The following is a 25207-nucleotide window of genomic DNA, read 5'->3' as shown; positions in this document are numbered from 1 at the left end:
TAACTCGTGTATTTACATTTTATTTTTCAAATATGTACATGAAGAGAGTATAGAATAGCTATACATATAGCCGTCATTGCCGATACATGCACATGGACACATATAGTACACTCCAAGTCCAAACCGGGCGCCGTCCCAATGCATCCAAGCCCAGTTTTTGGATCACAAGACATGATGAGACGTAAAACACATGAAAGGAAATACTTCACGTGGTTCAAATATCAGGTAGGGAATACAGAGCAAGAAGAGAAAATGGGTAAAGACCGTGAATTATATCCCAGCAGATGGTCGCGATTTCGGGACGTCTTTGTGAAGGGGGAAACTGTGCTGTTTGCTCCGCTGTGACTGGTTTCGGAAGTCCGGATAGAGACCAGACTGAATAAGGATCGCTTTCTGCGGTTCTGCAGCGACCGGTTGGACAGGGGCTTTGGTGGTCGGTTTCCGAGAGCGTGCCGCGGAAGATCCAGAGGTCGAGTTGGATCTGAATGCTTCTTTGATGATTTCATGGAGCTCCTTATCGTCACTCGTGATCTGCGCCTTGATGAATGCGGGATTGTGGGAGGTCTGTAGCGACGACATGACGGACTTTCGCGGTGTGTAGGAGTATTTATCAGGAGCCGGTGGCGAGATTGGTATGATATCCGGATCCAGGAAGGCCTCTGGGCCTTTGTCCAGAAGCGTGTTGATATCCAGGCTTTCTCCATGTGGAATCTTACGTGGGTGAGAAGGGGTGACACAGTCCATGTTCACCTCCTTTCGCAGAACGTGGTCGATATCGACTGCTGAGAAATAGGCGCATGACTGGGGGAGATCATCGATCCCCACTTGTTGCGAAAACATGGCCCGCGTCCATACATTTGCAATCTGCAGGGCCAGGGCTGCACGATATTTGTCCTCATCTTTGACGAGGTACCTGATCTCGTCGTGCACCGTAATGGCCAAGCGAGCCTTAATGTTGAACTGACGAATAAGGTAGTCCATAGATATGATCAAGAGATGGAGATAGTCGACACCAGAAGACTGAATAGCCCAGTTGATTCGAGAAGTCATAAAACTGCCTTTGTTGATGAAACGACGCATGAGTGCTTCCGTAATCCCAGCGCCGAGGACAGGTGTCCGGGGTCTCTCTTGCTCTGCAAACTCTTCGAGCTTGTTGAAAACGAAAGACTCGGTACCACCCCGCCAGAAGGGACCATCACTCAGTATCTTTCGTGTCGTCCGTGCGCCCTTGGTCTCCTTGTAGAGCTTGGATGCAATCTCGGTTGTCTCTTTTTCCGTCATGGACGGGTTGAACTGACGAAGTAGAGTTGCTGCGAACCTAAGGCCTGCTCCGTATATACGCCCATAGTTGAAGACTTTGGCATCATTCCGTGAAATGCCCAGAATCTTGGCTGTTCGCGAGTGCATATCGGTTCCAGCAGCCTTGGAGCCTTCCAAGGTCATGAAACCAATAGCATTGCCTCCATGTAGCTGAAACTGAGCGTCTCCGACAAGGCTGGCGATCCACAGTTCTTGAGAGTCAACGTCCGCTCCGACGAAGACATAGCCTGGTGGAGCCTTGATCATAGCTTTGAGCTCGGAGCCAACACGGTTTTCTTTGGCATTACTTGCCGTGAGCCACGTGTTTTCGACGGCTCGGCGAGTGATAGTTCCCATAGGGATAACCTGTGGTAGAATGAATCCCAGTTTCTTCTTAGGCGTGCCATTCTTCTTGGTATCTCGTACGTCATCTTCATAGACAACCATTTGGCTCATAATTCTGTCCCGCGCGCTGATCCAATATGAACACGAGGCGTTCATCTCGAGAGCCTCCTTGGCCAAAGCATACTGCGAAGACAAGGTTCCGCGTTCAAAATACTGCAGATACCCCTTTGCCAACGGGTTTACGCATCTAGCTTGAGGCCCATCCTTGTGTGGTAGTTTAAAGTAGACATGTTTTCTGTCGTCTCGAAGCTCAAGATTCGTCTCTTCGGACATATCGCAACGGGCGACGGGCTGATTTTCATATTGCTTGACCTGGTCAAGAGGAACTTTAAATGTCCAGCCAAATTTATCGGACCAGATGAGAGGATGACCATCCCAAGATAACTTCAGAAGGATGGGTGCGATCCGTGTCCGAACAGTCAGATTGATATCTGAAGTGCTCGTGGGAAAAAGATCTTTGTACCACTTGGGCATTCCTGGCTTCTTCTGCCGGGCCGCAGGTCTAGGCGGGTCTCCCTTTTTCTTGCCTTTCACCATCTTGATCTCTTGACCGGACCAGTCCAGCTGCCGTAACCAGGGATCATTATTATAAACATCGGGGTCGTCCTTGACCTTCAAAGCCACTTCGCATAGCTCGACCAGCCTCCGTTGAACGTCGTCCAGTCGTTTATGATATGTCGCCTCAGCACTGGCAAGATACTCCTCCCATGACTTATCGACCGGAAGGATTACCGAAGAGAGGTGTCGCAGGGCTCCAAAGCTTACCGGGTGAGGGCACACCTCGAGAAAATTTGGAAATACCTTCTTATACACACGATGGGTGATTGCGACATCTGCAGCGCAGTAGTCCAGAAGTTCTTCCAGCCTTTCCAGGATTCCTTCCCTGTCAAGTTCCCCAAAGTAGTCCCTCTGCGCCTTGTCAATGGTAACGTCGCAGTGAAATTTGGCCACATCTCGAAGCGAATTGATAGAGCTTCTCCCTACCCACAACTCCTCCTCTTCTTCGCTAAGCATCTTGTTCTCCAACAGCGCAGCTAGTTCGATAGAGTTACTGTCGCTGGCAATCTTGTCCCTCATGTCTCGATTCTTCTTGTGTCTCATCCATGTAGGGCGCTGCTGCGAACACATTCCATTCACGGCGACGTGGAAAGACATGGTATCGAGGAAGAAGTTGCGCGACTGCTTAAGATCATATTCCTCAAGGACTCGTGCCCGGTCATACCCGATGTTATGACCAACGATGATTCGGGGCCGCGATGGGTCGCCCAACGGTACCAGATGGCGATCACTCTTCGACTCTCCTAGCAGCCAGGGAGACAACCACGCATACCATGCCGTTGGACTGACGGCGCAAGCCATAACCGCGAACGATGTCTCCCGGAACAAAACCTCGGTGTCAAACGTCAGCATTGACTCGTTTGGAGCATCTACGGGCTCCCAAGTGCCATCGCTGTTGTATTTCGTCCACCCGCTTCTCTTAACCCACTTTCGCGGCTTTGGGGGCGCGTTGACTGCAGTGTACGATTTCGCGTAGGTCAGATATGGCTCGGACGAGTCCATGCCCAACTTGTAAAAATGTTCATCCAGTGTCTCGCCTCTGAGACGCGGTAATTTGAACGCAATGGGCTCGGCGGCCTCCTGGGATTTACCCAAGAGGTCATGTCGCGAAAGGTGATCCTTTGATAAGGCGACCAGTTCAGGGTCAGGAGGCGTAGGTTTGTTCCGAAATATTTGCGAGTGAACAACATCGCTGACCTGCTGTACACCGATCTCATTGAACCTCGCCCTGGAAGGGACTAAAAATTCTCTGTGTTAGCTTCCTGTAACTCCATGGATGGAGGTTAGAATAAAATAACAGGAAAAATACCTAATAGCGTCCGAGGCAGCGACTTCTCTCCAGCACTATCTCCCGACACTTGAGCGGCATAGAATCTCACAAGTGGTAGGGGCCGCGAACGGAGATACAGTGGCGAGCGCAATCTGTGTGTCCCAGATCGCACCACGCCCCTCGAACAGGGGGTATAGGCGGGGTTCCAGAGCATCCTGGAGCATCGAAATGGATGGCTTAGGGTAGTAGCATGGTAGCTCTGGGTTGAATACGCCAGATGAGCTCCGAGATAGAGGAGGCCGCTCTCCAGCGTATATTTTGCGACGACCAGACGGAAGAAGACTTATCGATTGCTGATATCTTCGATGCCTGAGGTGTCTGTGCGGCGGGACGGACAAACGTCCTGCTCCGCGCCGCTCACCGCCTTCCGGATGGGTGCGGCCGAGCGTCTCCAGACCCCGCCACCGCCAGAAGGCCCAGAACGGCCTCCTGTATATGCTGATCTAGCTGGGGATTCATGCTGTTACTCAACTCTGAGCAGTTGCTAGTTCTCTGTTGCTTAAAGCGTAGCTTTGTGTTCTGATCTCTCACTCATTAGCTGCGAGCATCACGGCCGACCAAGCTCTCCGCCCCAACGCCCTCTGATGACATTGTTCGTGCAGCTCGATCCTCTTCCGCCAGCTGACACATCTGGATCAACGTGCAAGTGCAATTAGCCAGTTTCCTGCGATGTCACGAGTATTTCTAGCATTTTCCTCCGATGATATCCGTCGAGCAGCAAAGAAACGACATTGCAAGGTCACGGAATAATCAGCTCCGTCCGCTTCGAACAGGCAGTCTATTCGATTCAGCGCAATAAGATTCCTTTATTGTCTGTACAACAGGACCATACTCTTAATTCGTCGCTTTTGAGGTCTTGCTAGTTTTGATCGTCGCCTATTTGAATGTGCGGCAACAATAGCGACATTCCTATCATAACGTTTCTCACATCGGTATCTTACACGGGCATTGCGTCGTTGCTCTTTGAATTGAAGAAACATCTTTGACCTCCGGTCTCCAGCTGCCTCTTCTGTGCAATTGTCTGAGTGCATTGTCTGGAGAGCTCCACTTTGTGGGACAGCCTGTCCATTCACCTGTGTCTTTAGCGGCTAAGGCAGGTTAGAAGGGCTATTGGTAGCTCTCTCAATACTCCACCAATATTGGTGCCCGATATGGATGGCAGCTCTCCCTCAGTCGTCGACCTGGCTGCTGGCTCAGCACGTCCGTTGTCTAGCTCTCCACCCGCAATGAATTCCTCCCGTCCAACTGGTCAACCATCCTCCCGATCGAACCAAGAACCGCGCGGCACCAAGCGTCGACGTCTGAGTGATCCTGATCTGTCTACGGAATCATCATCCTCTTCCACCGCACCTCCGGACCGAGTGGATGAGGAAAATATCGAATCAGTCGACTTGACAGAGGTGGACAATGATTCGACTCTCTCAAAAGCACTGGCAAAACAACGTGAGGATGCAGTCAAGGCTCAGACATACCCGGGCGGCGGCAAGGGACGTTCGATCCTGACCTCGTATAAGTGCCCCGTCTGTATGGACACTCCTGTCGACGCAACGACAACGATATGCGGTATGTTTCTTCGTTGAGTGAGGACCAGAAATGAGGCCCCCCATGCCTAAGTATCAAGTCAATGAGCATCCAGACTAATCGGCCGCGTTTTCTTTCTTTCCAGGACACCTCTTCTGTCACAAATGTATCATCGACACCCTCAAGTTCGGCGAAGAACAGAGGTCCGACTCCTCTGGGAAAGGGCCCCGCGGCAACTGCCCAGTCTGTCGAAAACCACTCTCTCGCAACGACGCTTCAGGACCGAGGAGGAACCTCGTTCCATTGCAATTGAAGCTAGCTACGAAGAAAAGAGATTCGGCCAAGGCTGATGAAGCGCAGGCCAATAAGACGGAGAATCGACATTAGATCTATCGCACATCTTGTCTTATTGTTGGTTGTTTTTGATGGCGTCCTGGGCTCTCAGTGGAACGTTGAAATGGATGAATAGATACCAATGTTGCCTCCGGGCTGTTAATTATTAAAATTGCATAATAAACAGATGTAGACGAGGGGAGGTCATTATTTCCCTGTATTTGGAGTGTTACACCTACAATACATAGCCATGCGCTCTAGATCTCTATCTCTAGGTAGTCTCAACCATAGATATATGCTGAAGACGTATCCACCGCAGCATGCCACGTCTGCTTCACCGTGCCTCCCTTCTCCCTGGATTCTCCAGGGTATTCCTCCTACTCACGTCCCTTACCATAGCATCGCCCTTCTTCCCCAACACCATCTCGAGCGCCTGCACGAGTGCGGTCGAATCATACCGCATCCCAAGCACGGTCTCCCCTTCCCCTTCCCCTGACGTGATCTTCCGCCCGTACAGACGCAGTGTCTCGATCCCCATCTCGGAGAGACGATCACGGTCCACCTTGGGTGTACCGGGCCCCTCGAGGTGCAGGATATGGGTGACGTACGAGGAGTAAGGGAGGGAGACCTCGGGGGCCGGAGGCGGGGTCGGTGTCGTGGACGGGGAGATGGGCGAAGAGGACGCGGCGGACGTGGCGTCCGTGCGACGATCACGACCACGGCCGCGGCTCTCCTCGCCCGCGCGGGCGATGGCCTCGACGAAATCGACGGCCGTGAAGGGCTCGGAGGGGGGTCCCGTCTCGCGGTCCAGCGAGCCGTTGAGGATCAGGATCTTGTGCCGCGCGGGGCTGGAGACGATGGCCTCCCCGATGCCGCGAAGGATCAGGGACGGGATGATGGATGTGTAGAGGGAGCCGATGCTGTAGACGATGGCCTGCGCGTCGCGGAGGGCCTCGAGGACGCGCGGGTTCGCTGGCGGTCGGATCTCCTGGCCGTACGGGTTGATGTACCAGATGCGGGAGATGCGGGAGGGGAGGTCCTCGGTCCCGGTCTTGCTGAAGGTGATGTTCTTGTTGCGGAGCGTGGGGAGGGAGCCCGGGAGGTAGTCCTCCTCATAGGCGTCCGAGGCGGAAGATCCGTCCTCTTCGCCTTCGCCGTCGGCGAGGAGTAGGCTGGGGCGTCTCCCGTTGGGGTCTGGTTGCAGGGCCGTGGCCTCGCTCGGGTGGGAGATGCTGTTCTGTCCGACGATGACGGTTCCGTCGGCCAGGGAGGCGGAGATGTGATGGGAGAAGTTCGAGTTGATGGCCGGGATCACGCGGACCAGGTCTGATGGGACGCCGCAGATGCTTCCCAGGAGATAGATGGCGCTCTCGAAGCTGCCGCTGAAGAGACGTGCGCCTGTCAGGAACAGGTTGCCAACGCTGGCGGACGTGAAGTCGAACGTCGACGTTGGCGGACGCGCCCGCTTCAGGATCTCGAGGTTCAGCAGGTTGAAGAACGAACGGATCAGTTCCTTCTTCGCGGGTGAGATTGACTTCCAGAGCACGGATGTACCATCGACGATGGACTGCCATTCAGCATGGGCAGCGGTTGCATCGGGATGGAGTCGATGGTTGAAGAGGGACTTGATCGCTGCCCGTTCTGAATTGGGCGGCGACTCAGGGATCAAGCGGACGAGTCGACCTGTTCTATTCAGTTAGCAAAGAAGCTACACAACCCAGAAACCCCCCTGTGCTTAAATATAGGGACATACTCCGAACATCTCCAATTCCCGGGCCTCCGAACACCCGTATCAGCTCGGACGATGAGCCGCCATTGTCACTGATCGGGATGATGTAGCTGAGCGGACAATGCTTGCTCTCTCTCACTGCACTGAAGACATCAACAAGACTGTTCGCAGCGCTTCCTCCCGAGAATACCACGATCCCTCGGTTAGGGGCCGGTGAGCTCGTCGTCATCGTTTGTTACCTTCGAAGTCCGCCCAATTAGGGGCTGGATCAACGGATTAAAAAGAACAAAATCGAAAAATATTAAGTAATAAAATGATGATAATATAAGAAGTTATCAGAATAAAATAAACAAAACGCAAGCAACAGAACTAACTGCGAAAGGAGTCTCTAATGAGTCAGGGGCCCGATGACACACTTCTCTTGAAGAGGCCACCAGCGAAAACGCCAAAAAACAAAGAACACAACCCTAGGTACTGGTACAGAACTAGAAAGCTGACAAAAAGAAGCTTCTCGAGTAAGAGGCAAAATGAATACAAGCTGTTAAAGAGGCAGAAAGGACCATAGGTGGTGTTGTGCCCTTAGTGGCAAGGGTCAAATAGGTTGAAGCCAAGATACCAGAGAACAACGAACGCGAAATGCGGCCCGCGCCGCCCAGAAGTCTAGAACCTATCCCACTCGCAGTCCTAGAATAGCACCTAGGTTTCAGATTAGTCCATATGTAAAATAAGCAATAAAATCTCCGAACCCAGCTGTCCATTGAGGATCTTCTGTCTTAAACATAGCGTAAGTATTTCGTCTTTGGCGCTCCGCATAATTTCCCAGCTGCACCCCATCTTACCTGGGAACTCCAATATGCCGCACACTACCCTTGTATATCCAGCTATTTTAGATGATGAATTGAAACCTTCGAGGTCTCAAATGACAATTTATATTGTTTCTATACCATTAAGGAGGCTAGTGATGTTCGTAGTCCCAACTTCATCCGCTATATATATAAAAACAGTGGGACACTGGTTCCACAGAACTGTGCCCTCATATATTCATCAGACCATGCGAGGAATATTAAGTAGCAGAGCTATAGGTTCAAGGATATATCGCTTTGCAAAGAGTGGCAACGTTATTACATCCCACAGACACACCGTTCCTAGCAAGTGTACAGAATCACGACTGGCAAACCTCCTTCACCAACTCAACAGCCCTCTCCGCCAACAGCGCAGTATCTGGAGGAAATCTGCCGCTGATATAGTTGTATTTCTCATCTTCGTGGATAAATCTGGGATATAATTAGCTTCTCGCAGAAGACATGCTGTCTGGATCTGAGAAGGAGACACACGGGCCCGGTCCAAGTCTATTGACATATTGTTTCGGATCATTTAACCTTTTCTTGACCTACGAAGTGAGGTAGCGGACTTAGAACACATTGATAAGGAGATATCTTGCCCAAGACTTACAATCGTCTGCACATTATCAGTCCCCTTACCATACGTCTTATAGTAATCCCCCAGAAACGGCCTGGTCAACCAGTAGATGGACGACTCCATTGCACCCGGCAGAGCGGTGCTCGTCACATCATGGAGGACGCTCTTCCCATCGGGCAGACAGGCTGCGGAGATGGTCTGGACACCGTGACATATCGCCACCACGGCCTTTCTGCTTGGCTTCCGAGTCTGCGGGAAATACTCTGCGATGTGCCTGTGCAGAGACCCTGAGTCGATGATCTGCTGCATAGACTTTTCATGGCCCCCGGGGAAATAAAGGAGGTCGAATGGGAGTAGGGAGAAGTTCGGATCGGACCATGAGAGCGGCTTCTCTGCAGCGGGGTCTTTGGTCATGTTGTGGTATTGCTCGACGACGTTTTTGTTAGCTCCCTATTAGAAGGAATAAAGAAAAAGCATTAGACGTCTGGGTTAGTTTGATTTTTTTTCTTTAGATCCGGCAGGGATAGGCAATAGGGATGTCTACCAGTATTTTCCCTGTCACTCCGTACAGCATGCGATCATCACATCTCGGTGGCTTCCCTGTCTCTGTCGCGAATTGGACATCAAATCCAGCCTTTTTGAATATGGTAAACGCTACAGCAGTTTCTAGAATCAAGAACGGATCATAGCTTCAGCGTACGGCTCTTATCAAAATGGGTGGTTCCCGCCCGTCCCAACTTACCGGTGGGATCATGGCCGTAGTCGGCCATGAGGATCAGAGTCTTGGGAGCCGAGGCCATTTTCATATATATGCTTTGGGTAGGCCGTGATCTCAGAAATAGAATAGAACAAGAGAAAGAGAGATGGTGGTTTCGTGCACACTATGAGGCCCCCAGCGTCCCGTGACGTCGTTCGAGGCTCACATGCTATCTGCAAGTAAGCTTAGCAACCAACACTACATACGCTCACGATCTAACATGGCACGCCACTGGTCCACGGGCTTGCTGAGAATGCCTATCCAGTATGCTGGCAGTGGCCATGTCCCAGTACTTAGATGAATAACTACGTGTTCCTAATTCCGAAGATATCGAAGACATCGCTAGTTTACTGCAGTACGTGATATATCCTTCCAAGCCCCAATCCTTATCACGAAACGACGCCCCAAAGAAAAATAACACCATATGTTCAACTCAAGTGGTCTGTTAAATATCGCGAAAGTCAATTACAGTCCCGTAGCAAGGAAATTCTAGTATTTATGCGTAAGCAGCCCATCCTGATAAATGCATTAGTCCCCACTATCGTTTAAGAAACAGGACGGGGGTTAGAAACATACCGCAATAGAGAACAGCAAGATTCCTCTCATCCGTCGCTTGCTGGATGAGTTCGTTTACTGTCGCTGCAACACTCAACGTCTTGCTCAATTTCTTCGCAACGACTGTCAACGCTCTGTCGGCCTCACTGGGTTCATTGGCAGCACTCTTTCCATCAGGGTTAGGAAGGACCGGGGGCCCACCGCCAGCCTCTTGCGTTTCTTGCATCTTTCTCATTCGCAGAGGCGACACAGTCCAGCTGTACAAGGGGTCGTATCGAAGAACGTCGAGGATCGTCATGATGCTGTAGGACTCCTGTCGCAGTGCTTCAAGGGTAAATTCGCAGCAGCGTCGGAAGACTCCCTCTGTTTTTGTGATACCCATTCCGTCCACAAGATCACGGGTTAAACGGAATGGCACCACTTCCGGAACAGGCAACACTCGGCCTTGTTCAAAGGCCACACCAAGATCTATATGAACCACTTCTCCAGTCTTCTCATCAAGAAGGATATTGTGGCCATGCCTATCTCCGAGACCGAGCACATGGCCCAGTATCGAAATCGCAGCGGTGCTTCGGGTGTATGCAAGTCGTTTGCCAAACCAATCGTCGGGGTTGTTGAATTTTTCCATAAAGAAGTACCTCATGACAGGATGGAAGTGATCCGTCACCTGGCGGTAAGTCCTTACTCGCTGTTCAAACGACCTCGTCTGCACGTCACTGATATGTTTTCGGCAGGCATTGGGCTTCATATCCTTGGGGAAGTACCTCTGATGCGCGGGCATCAGGTAATCATGTAATGGGATAGTATTCGGAACGAATTCAATTATTCCTGCATTAGAGGTTAAGGGAAGGACTTTATACGTCCGGATCCCTAGATTGCGCTGCTGTGTGGCTCGATGGTCTTTCAAAAGATTGCTGACTTGCTCAAAGACTTGCTCCATTATGGCGTCTTGCCTGAGGTCGTCGTTTCCACCCTTGAACTGGGATGTGTTAGCCTAGTAGTTCTACGAGAAGCTAAATGCGCCTTACCAGTTGTTTATAGCGTAAACCGTCCGTGGCGACGGCGGTCACGATTTTAGGCGCACTGACTCCTGAAGCGACGGTAAACTCGGGATGAAAGCGGACAATCTTAGGAACATTGCTGTAATTGCAATCGACGCGAAGCTCAATTTTCATTGTGGGTGGTGGTAACTTTTGGTTCGTCGCTTCCTGCTCCAAGCGCACGCCAGTAGCCAATTTCTTCAGTGGCACCTTTGCACCGCTCTTCACTTTCTCGCCCAACCTATCAGCAGCGAATTTCACGTAACTGATGTTCGTATTGTGGATAGCAACCCAAGTTGGCCCTGCATGCCTGTCGTTCTTCAGTTTCTCCGCCAACTTGTTTGCTGCCTGGTGACGCGCCGAAGATGCTTTGTCTTTGCCACCTTTGGACTTGCTGCTAGAAAATATTTGGTACATTCCGTGATATGGATGCTCAACGCATATGCGGAATATAAGTGCAAAAAGTTGAGTCTGGAATTCATCAGGGACGTCGAGTAAGCGCGAGGATAATTGGTTCATCAACGTAGCGAATTTTCGACTCGGCACTTGAGAAATGTACCTGGACACGGCATTATTCGCGATCTCGCTGTCCGACTTGTCCAGCCATAGAGCACAGAAGCGAAGAGCGGCATTATTGTATGTGTCGCAGGCTTTAAGACAGAGAAGATAGTTTTCCAAACATTGCTGTAGAAATGCGTCTCGACTCCGCCTTAGCCTTTGGTATTCACGATCATCAAGATCGAACCACTGTTTAGCTTTCGTTCTGTGCATCTTGAGAGTGTCTCTCTCCTTTCCTTCAGCTGTTTTCATCATCTTCTCAAGGGCAATGACTTCCTTCTCCTTGCGGTCACGGAGTTGTTCAATACGTCGAAAGTCCTCTAATCCATCAGGGTTCTGTAGCTGCTGGTCACAAAACATCGCAAATCCGTGGAAAACGCGTCCAGCCTCTTCCCCTTCCGAATTACCCTTGAGCTCCTTTACTGCTGGGACCAGGTATTCTTGTATTATGGCCTCAGGTTTCTCCAAGCGCGCCTCCGCAACATGATGACCCTTCCAGGAGTTAGACTTGGAGCCAAAAGAGATTCTTTAAAGATCCGGTAACTTACCAGGCTGGCAAGAACCTCAGCACGGCTTACAGGGATAGCTTGCTTGTGCAGGTCGTTCTGTTCATTTAGCTGTTGAAGCATCCTGATTGACGTTGTCATTTCCCCTTGATCCCACAGAACGTTGGCCAAATCGAATTTCGCTGCCCCACCGATATTGATTCCAAGAGAAGCACAAGGCTGTGCGAGCTTCGAGAAGGAAATAGCTGATTTCAGTGACGCCTGGGGAACCTCATGATCCCTACTAATCTTGAGAGACTCCCGGATAACTTTCACTTCCAATAGCTGCGCGTTACGAGAGTTCAGCTTGATAGCTGACTTCAAATGATCTTTGCGGTTTATTGATGAGAAAAGCGCCTCATGACAGTATAGTATCTGAGCAACATCGTGGAAGCTAGATACTCGTTAAGATCTGTAATGAGACTCTTGACAATGGGACATCACAATGGACATACCTTTCGTTTTTAAGCCAGACGTCTCTTGACCTAATCTTTTTCCACTCCTCTTCAATTTGTTCAGACGACGTGGAATACAAAGCCTCATCGATTTCGGTCAATATTCCAAGAGCTCTCATTGAAGCTCGCAACGATGTCGCAGGTTGGTTAGCCTCGACGAGCTGATCTAAAATCGTGGTAAAGCATTCGTCAAGGGATTCCAAAACCTGCGTTCCGTTACTTGACATATTTAAGCTCTGAAATGCTCTGAAAAGAACCCCTGGTGCAGAGGGTGCCAAGGAAGGAACGGGAATATCCCATTGCTGCAGACTCATAGCGGTTTCAAGCATACTTTCAAGAGGAGCAGTTGCCCCCTTTGAGTTGCTAGGGGCAGAAAACATAGAGCTGGCAATTCCCTGGAGATTGGTTGCGTTGAGCGCCTTGATGATTCCATATGCGTTGACGTCTCCTGCCGTTTGTATGTCGCTATCGTACTGGGCACTTTGGAAGAGAAGATTCTTGATCCCCGCACTCTCATAATTAAGTTTTTCCATTACGGAATCCAGCGAAGGTTCTTGTTGAATCCCGTAGAAGAAATCTGGGTCATCAATATTCCTGAATATGTCATGGAGTAAACCGGAAGGAGGTATGTATTTAGCAATTGATGACCGTCGAGATACGCTGACCGCCCGCGAAGCCTGGATCTCGACAAGGAGCAGTGATGTCTTATACATCCGACATCTACTGGCCGCTGCAGCTGCTTCCCCATAGTCAATATCAAGCCATTCTTCGCGCTGGACTATTGTCGACTCGTGCGGCCTTGGCTGGTTCCGCAGATACAAAATGGAATTAATAATTAATCGTGCATGGGGAATAGTCTCTTCGTTAACGTCGCGCAAAGCCTGCCGAAAAACGTCCGAAACTTTCTGACGAGATGTTGCGTCTCCTTCAATTTCTGACAGCAGGACGTCGTGGAGGACGTATGGTAATAGCCGCACAGCAAGGCCGGGGATTGCATATAGAATCTTACTCAAGGGTCCGATGACAGGGTCGTCTTTGGCTGCAATCGACAGGGAGACCGTAATATTTCGAGCCCAGTGAGATGCAGAAAGTTTGGGATCCCAGATTACTGAACTTTCAAACCCACTGGCTTCCGAAGGTGAGAGAGATACGTTAGGACAATGGTACGGGTTCCATATAAGTGCCTTCATCAGAGAGGGAGGTATGGCCTGCCCGCACTGTTCAAGTTCGGGGTATCCGACCAGTTTGCTTATAATAAGCTGCAATGTTCGTTCGATGAGACCCACCTCCAGACGATTGCTGCTAAGCAGCATATCACAGAGCACTTGGAGGATAGCAACCTTGGACGCAGAGTAAGGACTCGAACGCTGTACGACCTCATGATTCTTGAACAGAGCAGGATCTTGCTCTCTGAGTAGTACCTCGCTGATTTTGCCAGTCGCAGCATAGGCTCGTCCAATAACTCTAGCGGCCCATAATCGATATTCAGCTTCAGGGCTACCATCTTGAATAGTTTGCCACACAGCCACTGCGTTGGCAGCAGCAGCTTCATCTTCACCAAGAATGTCATTGCGAAAATCTGGTGGCTTCTGAAAGCCAGAACAAAGAAGGGAAAGAACAAGGTCTGAAATTGGCTTGCTTAAAAGGTTCCGACCGGAGCTTCTATCTTGCAGTAATTCAAGGAGAAGTTCGCTTTCATAAGTTCCCTTTGTTGCATTTCCCGCTGTGCACATTCTTTGCGAGGACTTGGTCATACGTCGGAAAGATTCCTCGGTTTCCTCGCCCATGTTCGGAGATTTATAGTTATCCAGAAACACTGCAAACCAGTCGAGAAACTTCTGAGCTTTTGATACTGCCACTCGGAACTGACTTTCTTGCGTAGCATTTTCAGGTGATGAGGTTAGAAAGCTTCTCAGAGATGTGAGCGTTGAGACTGCGATTCCTGCAGTGAAGCCCGGATTCTCTAGCAGATAAGGGTTTCCTGCTTCAAGCAGATACCAAAAGATACCAAGTGCGTCTTCAGAGCAATGGACATCTGTAAGAAATGGGCGAAGTGCATGCAGAAGCTGTTCAAGTGGATAATCTTGGAGCATGACGGGGCCTGCCACACACACTAGAATTCTGATTTTCCGCAATACAGAGCAGGCATGGAGCGACCCAAGGGCATGGTGAATGCACTCTAGGAGCGTCCGACAAACGAACGATACTAACGCAGGAGTCCAGATCGTCTCTAATTCATAGCCCGTTCGTCTGCAAAGAAATTCAATTTCATCCAGGAGGTAGCGTGCTCTGAACGACGGCTGCTGGTTAGCTGGAAGGATGACGGTTGAAGCACTTTTAGCAGTAATGTGCTTCAGAATTTCGAGAGCAGAGCGGAAGTTGGGACGTTTCAGAAAAGCTCTCTCGATCTGCTCTTCCTGGTCAAGGGACTTGAAGAGTGCTGCAACAATCTGAGGGAAATAGTCCTCGGCCAGACGTAAAAATCGATCAGCTCCCAGCTGCTTTTTCATTCGATTTTCCGCCCCTTTAGGCTGACTGTCTTGAGAAGGCGGAATGCTAATATCGCGAGCGATACTATACGCCTCAGCCTTGTAGAATGAGTCACTTAGCAAATCGATGAACGGAGTGTTGAGGCATGCAGAGAGTTCTTCTGCTTCGTGGTCGTCTGCGCGCATCATAATTTGGCCGACAACTTCGTCTCGTACATCGGTCAGCATATCTTTCAGACTGGAGTATCCAAAAATGCTGAATGGCATCGAGGAAATAGATTGCGTTTCGGTCCACGTGTATAGTATCTGAGAAGAGAAGAGCCGGAATATCTCCTTGGCGTCGTTTAGGCCAAGGGCATTGGAGACGTCTTGCAGACATTTCTCCGCGTATCGAACTGACTGTGGCACTTGACCCGGAGTCTCAAACATGTGATAGATACTTCTGCGGAGCAAAGTGTGCCACCGGGAGGCTAATTGAGCCAGTACATACAATCGGAGAGCAATTCCTTCGCTCCAATCTGGATCCCGGGGCAGGCTATCGAGAACATCATCGAATATAGCATCATGGTCTTTAAGTATGAAGCGGCCGAATATCTTGGGTACCAACTTCGCCACGCTGAATTTCACCGAGACATCACCATCCTGAAGAATGTTGAAAAAGCTGGTGCGTGGTGATGGACTTGACTCGGTCCTTGAATACATCGGATTTGAGCTGAGGACAGCCTCCATAAGCTCGGCGAGAGCTATAAGTACTCTGGGGGAAGCTTTTCTTCTTGCCAGCAACACATCGACGAACCATGAGTATAAATCTGAAGCAGAATCATAGAGATCGTCGCCTTCTCCTGTTGTCCATAGATCAACGAAACTGGCCATCATATAGACGCAAAGACACAAAGAACTTTCGCATCGCTCGAGATGATATGACTGCAAACATTTCTCGCCGAAGTATTCAAGGACATCAAGAGCATCAGCTCGGGTCATACCAGAACACGCAGAGAACGCCTTGGGCAAAATACTGTAAGCGGATAAGATATCAGCCTCGTCCAGCGTTGTCATATATTCGATAAGTGTCGAATTGGTGGATCCCTCATTTCCTTCAACAGGCTTTCCTTTATGGAATATCGAGAGCTGTACGGCCATGCAACGTTGAAAAGTCGAGTTATCGGTGAAGAAGGGCAAAGCTTCTCGATTGAGATTAACGATGGACTGCTGCACCGCTAGATGGTCGTCGTGAGCTGGAAATGGATCATCGAGATCCATTGATTCCTCGTCAACTGACAATGATTCCATTTGTTGCGCACGCCGCTGTTGTTCAAGGACCTCAATCAATGGAGGTGCAAGCGTGTCAAGAGCTCTTGAAATGACATCGCCAGAATCGCACAAGGATGGCGCCGAGGAGACCACAGGGGATAATACCTCCAAGCACGCCTGGATAAAATCGACGTCCCGAAACGACAAGAAGGAACACATTTCCTTCCACAGACGCTGGCTACTTTTTCGCAACTCTTGTAATCGGAAGCCATGTGATTGCGGGAGACACTCAACAATCATGGCAGTCACTATACACAGGGTTGCAATTATCTGCACGACATCCACAGTGACATGATGGGACTTGTCACCACAGAGCGCTTGCCACGCCTGAGAGAATGCGTCCGTTTTTGATTGCAGCAGCTCTACAACGACGAGATCGTTTGGATCTTGTCGAGTAGACGATTCTACACGCAAGACAATCTCCTCTGCGTTCCACGGGTCATTAGAACCGGGTCTTCCATCGACAGAGAAGAGATAATCAGTCAAGAATCGGTTCTGCCGATAGCGGGACCAACTTTTCGCGATGAAACCTGTGGGACCTCGATATTGAACCCAGGTAGGCGAAGGCCATCTATTGGTGCACGCCAGTAATAAGTCCAGCATATTGAAAGGACGTGCAAACGCCGCTATTTGAGCGGCCTGAATTCTATCGGTAATTGTGCCTATTCACGACGTTAGAAAATATTCTTCTGATCTCAAACATGGGTAAACTGTACCAATAGTCCAAGCCCCCCGCAGCCATCCACAAGTCTGTTTCGCTGCATCTAGTCCCAGACTTGGATTAACATGCATATGCATCTTCATGATTATCGCCCAGATGGCCAAGGACGAGTCACAAAGCATGGAAGGGCCGTTTAGATCGACAGATGACAACATTGATCGAATGGTCTCAGTAATTTCTGAGAAGTCTAAGAGTTCATTCTGGAGGATGACACTCATTAAATTGCAAGCTGCTCTTGATGTAGCTTGAGCAACAGAAGCTCGCGAAGCGAGATCCCAAATCTGTCGCCAATGCGGTTTCAGCAGAGGCGACTTCGCATCGCTACTACTGGCAACGCTGTTCGTGCACCCGATCAGCCTCGAGAAATCGCTAGAATTGTCAGAGATAAGACACAAACCTTGAAATAGCCACTATGGTCCACGAAGCCAATGATCCATTATCATCCAGTATGTTGACGGTCAACCGCTCAAGCAATGAGGATTTTGATTCAGCACTGATTTGATTTCTGATAAGAAAGGGTATAAGCTGCAAGGCGCAGGCTTTCCTCGTTCCCGAGGATGAGAAAGAGTCACGAAATACGTCCTCAATCCTCGACAGAAAACGCTGCTTCTTACTCGGCACTTCGTCGGCAGGTGAAGGCATTGCCAATCGGGCATTTATATCATCTGACACTGCGAGCAGGCTCGCTAACACCCAAATGACTGCACAGTTGTGTTCTGATTTGGAATTACCTAGACGAGGGCCGAAAAATTGCGTACCTAGCGGCAGTGAACAAGTATTTCGATAGAAGATTATATCGTCGATTTGCAGAATCTCCTTCTCAGGACGTTTTAGATACTCTGAATGAAGAACATCCGCCAATCCCTCAACTAGTTCCGCCAATGATTCCGAGGGCGAGCGTCGAGAGGTGTTCGCCAAAAGATCCATGCAAAGCATAATAGTGACCAGAATTTCATCCTTCAAAGCACTCAGCTTTGTGGTCCATAACCGTCGAATTACAGGTATGATATCCAGGATAAATCCTCGGATGAGATCGGATTGGTCACACAAAACTTTGAGAATAACTGTATTTATGGTACTAAAAGCAGCTTGGTGAGCATTACCAGCATGGGGAAATGATATCAAAAAGTCTGTAAGCCCAGTCAATATTTTCCTAGCCGCCCTTTGAACAGGAGCATTGGAAGTCTCGGTGAGCAGCTTAAGACAGACTGCAGCATTTTCGACAATCCCTGTGTTGCTCTTGCCATCAGATTGTCCCGACCTGCCAGCCTGGCTCTGCGTTATTCTCACTGGGGTTGAGCGACTACTGCTGACATCAAAACCTTCTGATGGGGCACGATGACTATTTCGAATGCTCAACTGGCTTCCGCCGCTTTCAACATGGCCAAGATTGCGGAGACAGAAACTCACGAGGTCCTGCCATTCACACTCCCCTAAATGCTCAACATGAGGCGGGTATTGCAGTAGCGTCCGCAGACATTTCATGTAATCGCTCCCGAGAGGCTCCCATAGTCCCTCCCCAGGTGCGGGTATAGTCTGAATGATATGATCAACGACAGCATGGACCGACTTCGTTCGCAGGTTGCGCAGAGACGCCTCTACAGCAACTCGGAGGACAGACGCACATGTCGACAAGCGGGTTATAGATGGAGCTTTGGAGCTTGATTTGTTCGCCCGATTGTAGATGGATCTCTCGACCGAAACAAATCGGAAAAGGGCTTCGAATATCTTGTGGCATGCTTTGTCGCTCAAGGCATCACTAAAGCAGACGGCACGTGTCAGCTACTTTCCCCGATCTCTGGCAAGGCAAAGGGGGAGTGAAGGATCCTCTTACAGCCTTGAACTCTGCTTATTCTTCTGGAGAATGTGCTTCAGATCTAGCAGCAATTAGTCGACGGTCTGCAGATCTGAAAGTATCCTCATACCTCCCAAACCATCAGTGCGTTCCTTCAGCTTATCAGAAGCTAAAAGCGCTATTGCTTTATCGAGAGTGACTTCTTCCATTGTTCTCTGATGAAGAGACTCTGTTCGAACTGAGTTTTGGACTGGGGCACAGTCAGCATCTGGAAACCATCAGTCATTGGCACCTAGGGTCCATAGTCTGTAGCAGTGCGGAGGTGAAAGAGACACCTTTCCGCTGCTATACAGACAGAATAATGAAGTTCATCTCAGAGCTCTGCGGATGGTGACGAGCTGTGAACTTCGTGGTTGTGGGCATTCCTTGTAGCTCTCAGCCTTGTCTTTTAGTGGCTCCGGTGTGGACGAGCTCCGCCAGGTGCGTCGGAGTTTTGACGTCGCGATCTCCGTCCCTGTGATTTTTTGGTCCGCGTCAACAAAGCTCAAGAGCTCCGTTCGCCCACTGTTTCCCCCATGTTAGTTGCCAACCAGCTCTGAGAGCATGGACGACAACGATATCCTGGGCGGCCTGCGTGGCCTGTTCCAGGATCTCTCCACACTTTCAGAGTCGTCCATCCCGAACATTGACCGTCTATGTGTCGAGCTGGAGGCCCATATTCAGGACTTCCGAAAGCTACTCGACAAACCCGCAAAGAACAATGCAAGCCGACAAGCTGTCCTTTCTGGTAAGACGGTTTGTAGTTATTCATAGAACTTGGAGGTTTACAATGGTTTTCCTTTGGATCCTGGGCTAACCATCTTGCGCGCCCTCTAGGAAAAATCACAATTGGTGAAGTTGAATATGCCATCAACGAGGACTTTAAGCAGGGAGCCCTCCAGCTAGCGGATGCTCTGAATATCGATGAGTTGGAAGCAGCGGCGCTGTTTATGGCAGCCCAAGAAGACGCGCAGCAGCTGGACCGGACGCCGCTCATCACAGCGATTATGCGATTCCATGAGCGCAGACACTTCCTGCTCGAATGTTTGCGCCTTATCCTGCGAGAATCGTTTGAGGTGGAAAGGGAGTTGACACAAGAGCTCATGCAGGAAACTGTGGCTCACATCCTCGAAATCAAAGATGGCCCTCTACGAAATGGATCTTTGTACGCAAGGAAGGTCATGAACTCAATGGGGGATATAGAGAAGTGGCTCTCGCTTCTTGGTGAACAGGTGCATAAGGCCTCCGTCGTTGGGCAGACGGAGGATCCCGATGTTATGGAAGCCATAGAATACCAACGCGCCAGTCTGAGGCAGCAACATGAGTCACTGGGTGCAATTCTCTGCTACCTTTTCAAACGCAACTTCACGAGTTCCGAGGACCTTCGACTTCTTCTGGACAGATTGCGGAAGTTTGAGCGTCTTGATATGTTGCTCGTTCATCATTTACCTGCAATCATTGCCGCATTCGTTCAGTATGGTTCGCCTGAGGGTTCTGGTTCGCTCCGAGAAGCAAGAAGCCTCCATCCAGTGGTCACCGTTTCCAAAGACAACCAAACTTGGATCTTGCCAAACTTCCATGCTACTGTCGTTGCACTGTGGCTGGCAGTATACAGCGGATGGTATTTCGATTCTGGCCCGGCCTCGCCGCTGCAAGGTATTGACCTTGACAAGGAGTCAGAGGAGCGCTCGAAAATGTTAATGACAGCATTGGATGATGGTGCTCTGGAATTTATGCTTGCGATTTGTTCAGGGGTTGGCAATGATGACTGGCGTGACCCTGCTAGAAGCGAATTGGTTGCGCTCTTGTTGAAGGAAAGCGCTGCATCCATGCTGGAGCCGGAATCCTGCTCTGACTATTTGAGGACTCTTTTAATGGAGCATTTTGAGATATTTACCGAGTCCTGCATCGCCAACATGCCTGATGCAGTTCGGATGCTAAAATCCGAGGAGGACCTGCAGAGGTTGAACCAAATCACCGCTCTTAGAGATGGGCTTACCTCGAGCCTACACCGTGGCCTAGTGGAAGCTCGCACTCACCTCGAGTCATTTCTCATGATCATGGCTTTCGCTTTCGAACATCGACACGAGGCTGCGCAGGAATTCTGGGCTGATCAGGATGGTAACCTATACGGATTCCTCCAGTGGGCTTCAAAGCGACAGACTGTTCCCCGGGTCAGTGCCTTCTGTGAGATGCTGTGTTCGATATCAGAAGGGGAGGAAAACGCCACTGCAGCTCACAGGTTCCTCTCGGAAGAAGACAAGTATACTTCAGCCAAGTTCAGGCGGTCCGCTTCTATGAACTGGACTCAAATGTTCGCAGAACTTCAGCTGTATGCAACTAAAGTCACAGAAAAGCCATCGACCTCACAAGCAATTCTGCATACCCGAAAGTCTGAGCCGGCTGAGATGAACGAACCAGAGAGTCCTGTGATGTTGACCTGTTACCTCCGCCTGATGGGACATTTGTGCGGCCAAAGCGGGACTATAAGAGATTGGATGCTACATCATCCATCTTTCAATGTCGTCAACACGTTATTGACATTGTGCAGTGGCTCAATTCCTACCCATCTAAGGGCCAGCGCATTTAATACGCTTAAGGCCTTGATGACCGGACGAACATCAGTCCATGGAAATGAGATGTGGCTCTCAATTGACCAATGGATCTCCGGGGCAACCGTGAACGTTTCAGGTCTTGCTAAGGTGCCCATGGTCTCGAATCCCCCAGTGTGGCACGAGCGACATGCGTTTCAGAAGATTGGGGAGAGTTTTGATCAGACAAATGCATTCGTTGCTTTAATACACACTTTGGTCTCCCCGAGTTCCGATTCAGCCGGTCTGCAATTGTCGTTGCCCTTTCCCGAGTCGCTAGGCGCTTCTTATCGGATGCCTGGAATCGAACCTTATGTCGACTTCATCCTAGGACAGGCCTTCGCCAGAAAAGTCCCAGATCTAAATGAGAATCAGAGCCGCTTGCTGACTTGGAACTGTTTGAGCTTCGCTGCCACATGCCTGGGGACCTTTAACGAAAATCTTGTCGCCATTGCCAATCAACCCTCGGTATCCCCTGATTCTGTCCTGAAGTCCTCATCATTGATCACGTATATTCGTCTTCATCCCTTTGCGCGCGTTGCAGAGTGGCTATTTAATGAGGACGTACTTAAAGTCCTATTTGCAGCGTCACACCAGGACGTGTCGGAAGTCGCTAAAGCCTCTTCTGATTCTACACTGGTCCTTTCATTACTCAAAAGTATCGAAGTGATGAATTTAATCTTGGACCTTCAGTCAACATACCTGAACATTGTCCGTCCACTGATCAAATCACAACCAGCTGGGACTAGAAGCAATGTTGCAAACTCATCACTGGCTTCGTTCGAAGACAGTATTTTGAACAATCTCGGTCTTATCCCAGACTTGTGTCTGTATTGTGGAACCGGGCACCAGCAACTCACGATTACCTCAATGGCTCTATTGGAGAAATTGTCCAGCTCCAGGAAACTCAACAAAATGTCCACGCCCGACTTTTCTAGATGGAGATCTCCAAACAAGATAGTGGAGGTGATGACCACAGACGTCGAAGTCGACAGCGTCGCACGTCCACTTGTATCTCAGATGCAGCCTGATTTGAGAGAGTTAGAGTTTGGCCCAGAATCCTCTGGTTATCTCATTAGAGATGGCCTGCTCGCGCTTCTGAACAGTTGTCTTAGTATGATCACGGATCGACCCACAGTGGCTCATCTTTTGCTTGGGTTTTCATGTGTGGGCTCTGTTCTCGATGTGGCTCCAGATGGCCTGTTCGCAAACAGGATGTCTCTGCTTCATGCCATTATAGAATTCACACAACGTTACCCCGACGAGCTCGATGGGAATATCATTTCGTGGATGGTACATCTAAAGCGCATGGCTTTTGAGGTCCTGAGACACCTTTGGTCCTCCAAATTATCTTCCTCTTTTACTCTTTTGGAGCTCCGCACAAGCCGCTTTCTTTTCAGCTTGTTTGCGAGCCAGCCTGTTATCGGCCCCAATACTCTTTGGGACGGGTTTCCAATTATGGCCCAGGAGTTCTGGCTCTCCGAGTCCGCGACATCATTATCCGAATTCCTTATCTACAGAAGCCATCTATATGACTATGCAGTGACTGAGATTCGCTCGGCTTCCAAACTGGGCTCACCGAGCCTGCAAATGGACATCCTGTCCACCCTATTTGGAACTTCGTCCGTCGAAACGGGTGAGACAGTATCCAATCCAACTGTTTTTGACCTTTTTGATTTCGTAGATTTGGATATTCCAGGGGAGTTCAATCCACCTAGGTTGAACCTACTCGGTGATATCGATTTTGGGCTATGTGCAAAGTCCCAGGCGGATGATTCTCTGGTCCTTTATGACTTGGAAGCTGTCCAAGAGCTGATTCAGCTCAGAAAGGAAGAAATTGTCAAGGATAACCAGTTGAGACCACAGGAAGAACTATTCCAGGCTGAGGCTGATGAGCTTGTGACGTTCCTGCGCGTAACAAATCAAGGCCGGCAAATCCGATTCAACCGCCACCTGGCCCTTCGATCATGGACTGAACTGGCCACTGTCATGATTACTTCCTGCGAAATGGATAGTGGACGCCGAACGACCTTTATTCTGCATTCGATTCAGTTGATTCTGCCCAAACTCGAGGTTGCCATCGCTGAGAACATTCCTGAAGCCATCGAGTTAGCTCGGCTAGCCGAGACATTGATCAACAGACTCGATTCCACCACCACAAGCCACCCTAGCCGGGGGGGAGACGTCATAGATGAGAAGCTGCACCAGCTATTCCAAATTTGCATTCACGGTATCACTCTGGCGATTGGGAATGTTAGTCTGAGGGAATACTTCTATAATATCTGTTCACAGTACCTTTCGCGCATAACTGTCCCAGGACCAGCCCATGAGAGTTTGAGGCGCCAGAGTCAACAGACCGTGAAGACGTCCGGTCCCCCTCTCGTTGAGATGATCTGCGATGATGCATATGCTGGCCAAGAGACCTGCAGAGTTTCTGCCCTTCTGCTCCTGAACCTTCTGGCTGCTCTGGATAGTCAAGAAAACTCCTTCCTCCTGGCAGATTCTATCTCTCAGTCGAATTATCTCAGCATGTTCCTGGATTCTATCAGAGCGCTGCCTGAGGAGTTCCGCAATGCTCAAGCTAGCGGTGCGTTTATTAACCCTGGTTCTTTGAGTAAAAACGACTAATCGAAATTCATCCAGATACCCCGCTATTGTTGTCATACTACGAAGCACTGCTGTCTTTACTCCAGCAACTCTCGCAAACCAAGGTCGGAGCGATACACGTTCTCAATGCAGGCCTGTTCCAGGCAGTGAGAGAGTCTCAGCTGTTCGCTGCTGACCCCGATATCGGCATTGGTTGGTTGTTGTCATTCCACGAAGTTCCGGACTTGAGCTAACTGTTGTAGACATCGACAATCCAGATGCTCTTCGGAAGTACTACGATCTGCTGTTATCTGTGACCCGAGTCATTGTATCCGCCGTTTTCGTTCGCGGGCTGCACAATGAGCAGATGCTGGAGCAGACTCGAGCCTTCCTGGCTGAGAACCGGCAGAGCATGATCGGCATATTCAAACGGTTTGCGAAAATCGGAGTGACCACACCGGAGAGTAGCGAAACGCTGAATGACCTGGTCAAGTCCTATGTCGCACTTATCGCTGCTACCGACTTTGTAGAGGTGAGCTTTACCCGCGTTGCCATCCCCTTTCGACACACTCACTGACTTTAGCAGTTTGAGGATAAGGAAGCAAAACCAAAGTCGGGACGGAAATTCTTTTCTTAGACTGGAGTAACGAAACGCGTCGCTGGTGTTGAGGACATCGTGACCCCGGGCATAGTACAGGCGCGGAGGGGTATACCGTAGGTCTTAAGAGTGAATATGTGTGGCTGTTCTTGTTCTCCTAGAGTCGGATAATTTTTGATCTGGTTATGGACATCTTAATTGCCTTCTAGTACCCCACTTCCCTATCCATACGTTCTGAATACCCCTGGGCTGGTAGCTGTAGTAAGCCAAAAGCATGACAGTTTAGCCAATCAACGGATTATATTCTCAATTTCCCGTATGTAGAGAGGGGCGCATCAGTTGGCAGCTTGTGTCCATGCTGTGCCCTGCCACCACCGAAAGGAAGAAAAGACAACAGAAAAGAGCGTAACGAGGAGAAGACAAAAATATAGAATGATAGCTCGACGGCTCCTAGAGGCGCATGGCTCGCAGGGTGATCTGTCGCTGGATCCGGGAGCGCGGACGTATTATCTTATCTCCGCCAGCTCGTCACTCTCCTCACCAACAACATCGCTGCTCGGCATCGTCCTATCC

At 49.9% G+C, this 25207-nt stretch overlaps 7 protein-coding genes across 7 annotated transcripts; 2 read left to right on the top strand and 5 right to left on the bottom strand.

Moving 5' to 3' along the window:
* Nucleotides 1–270: 270 nt before the first annotated feature.
* On the bottom strand, nucleotides 271–3746 carry VTN00DRAFT_4193 (uncharacterized protein; the record flags this gene model as incomplete). Its single annotated transcript, XM_069430594.1, has 2 exons — nucleotides 271–3500; nucleotides 3572–3746. The coding sequence occupies 2 exons, from the start codon at nucleotides 3744–3746 to the stop codon at nucleotides 271–273; spliced, it is 3405 nt and encodes a 1134-aa protein (XP_069289714.1).
* A 997-nt stretch (nucleotides 3747–4743) lies between these two features.
* On the top strand, nucleotides 4744–5500 carry VTN00DRAFT_4192 (uncharacterized protein; the record flags this gene model as incomplete). The annotated part of the gene is made up of 2 exons (XM_069430593.1): nucleotides 4744–5155; nucleotides 5259–5500. The coding sequence occupies 2 exons, from the start codon at nucleotides 4744–4746 to the stop codon at nucleotides 5498–5500; spliced, it is 654 nt and encodes a 217-aa protein (XP_069289713.1).
* Nucleotides 5501–5780: 280 nt separating this feature from the next.
* Nucleotides 5781–7404, bottom strand: VTN00DRAFT_4191 (uncharacterized protein; the record flags this gene model as incomplete). The annotated part of the gene is made up of 2 exons (XM_069430592.1): nucleotides 5781–7129; nucleotides 7200–7404. 2 exons carry the CDS (start codon nucleotides 7402–7404, stop codon nucleotides 5781–5783), a joined length of 1554 nt encoding a protein of 517 aa, XP_069289712.1.
* Nucleotides 7405–8337: 933 nt separating this feature from the next.
* On the bottom strand, nucleotides 8338–9008 carry VTN00DRAFT_4190 (uncharacterized protein; the record flags this gene model as incomplete). Its single annotated transcript, XM_069430591.1, has 3 exons — nucleotides 8338–8449; nucleotides 8510–8565; nucleotides 8628–9008. 3 exons carry the CDS (start codon nucleotides 9006–9008, stop codon nucleotides 8338–8340), a joined length of 549 nt encoding a protein of 182 aa, XP_069289711.1.
* A 94-nt stretch (nucleotides 9009–9102) lies between these two features.
* VTN00DRAFT_4189 (uncharacterized protein) lies at nucleotides 9103–9394 on the bottom strand (the record flags this gene model as incomplete). Its single annotated transcript, XM_069430589.1, has 2 exons — nucleotides 9103–9260; nucleotides 9337–9394. The coding sequence occupies 2 exons, from the start codon at nucleotides 9392–9394 to the stop codon at nucleotides 9103–9105; spliced, it is 216 nt and encodes a 71-aa protein (XP_069289710.1).
* Nucleotides 9395–9847: 453 nt separating this feature from the next.
* On the bottom strand, nucleotides 9848–19029 carry VTN00DRAFT_4188 (uncharacterized protein; the record flags this gene model as incomplete). The annotated part of the gene is made up of 10 exons (XM_069430588.1): nucleotides 9848–9867; nucleotides 9928–10885; nucleotides 10935–11996; nucleotides 12053–12443; nucleotides 12505–16966; nucleotides 17021–17361; nucleotides 17423–17726; nucleotides 17784–18784; nucleotides 18860–18902; nucleotides 18951–19029. The coding sequence occupies 10 exons, from the start codon at nucleotides 19027–19029 to the stop codon at nucleotides 9848–9850; spliced, it is 8661 nt and encodes a 2886-aa protein (XP_069289709.1).
* Nucleotides 19030–19423: 394 nt separating this feature from the next.
* Nucleotides 19424–24673, top strand: VTN00DRAFT_4187 (uncharacterized protein; the record flags this gene model as incomplete). Its single annotated transcript, XM_069430587.1, has 5 exons — nucleotides 19424–19607; nucleotides 19697–24037; nucleotides 24094–24249; nucleotides 24300–24568; nucleotides 24623–24673. 5 exons carry the CDS (start codon nucleotides 19424–19426, stop codon nucleotides 24671–24673), a joined length of 5001 nt encoding a protein of 1666 aa, XP_069289708.1.
* Between the last annotated feature and the right edge of the window lie 534 nt (nucleotides 24674–25207).

This window comes from Thermoascus crustaceus, assembly GCF_041956765.1.
Source record: "Thermoascus crustaceus strain CBS 181.67 unplaced genomic scaffold VTN00scaffold_2, whole genome shotgun sequence".
NCBI classification, from domain to species: domain Eukaryota; kingdom Fungi; phylum Ascomycota; class Eurotiomycetes; order Eurotiales; family Thermoascaceae; genus Thermoascus; species Thermoascus crustaceus.
The sequence above is the reverse complement of the archived record's forward strand: the minus strand, read 5'-3'. Positions and strand labels throughout refer to the sequence as shown.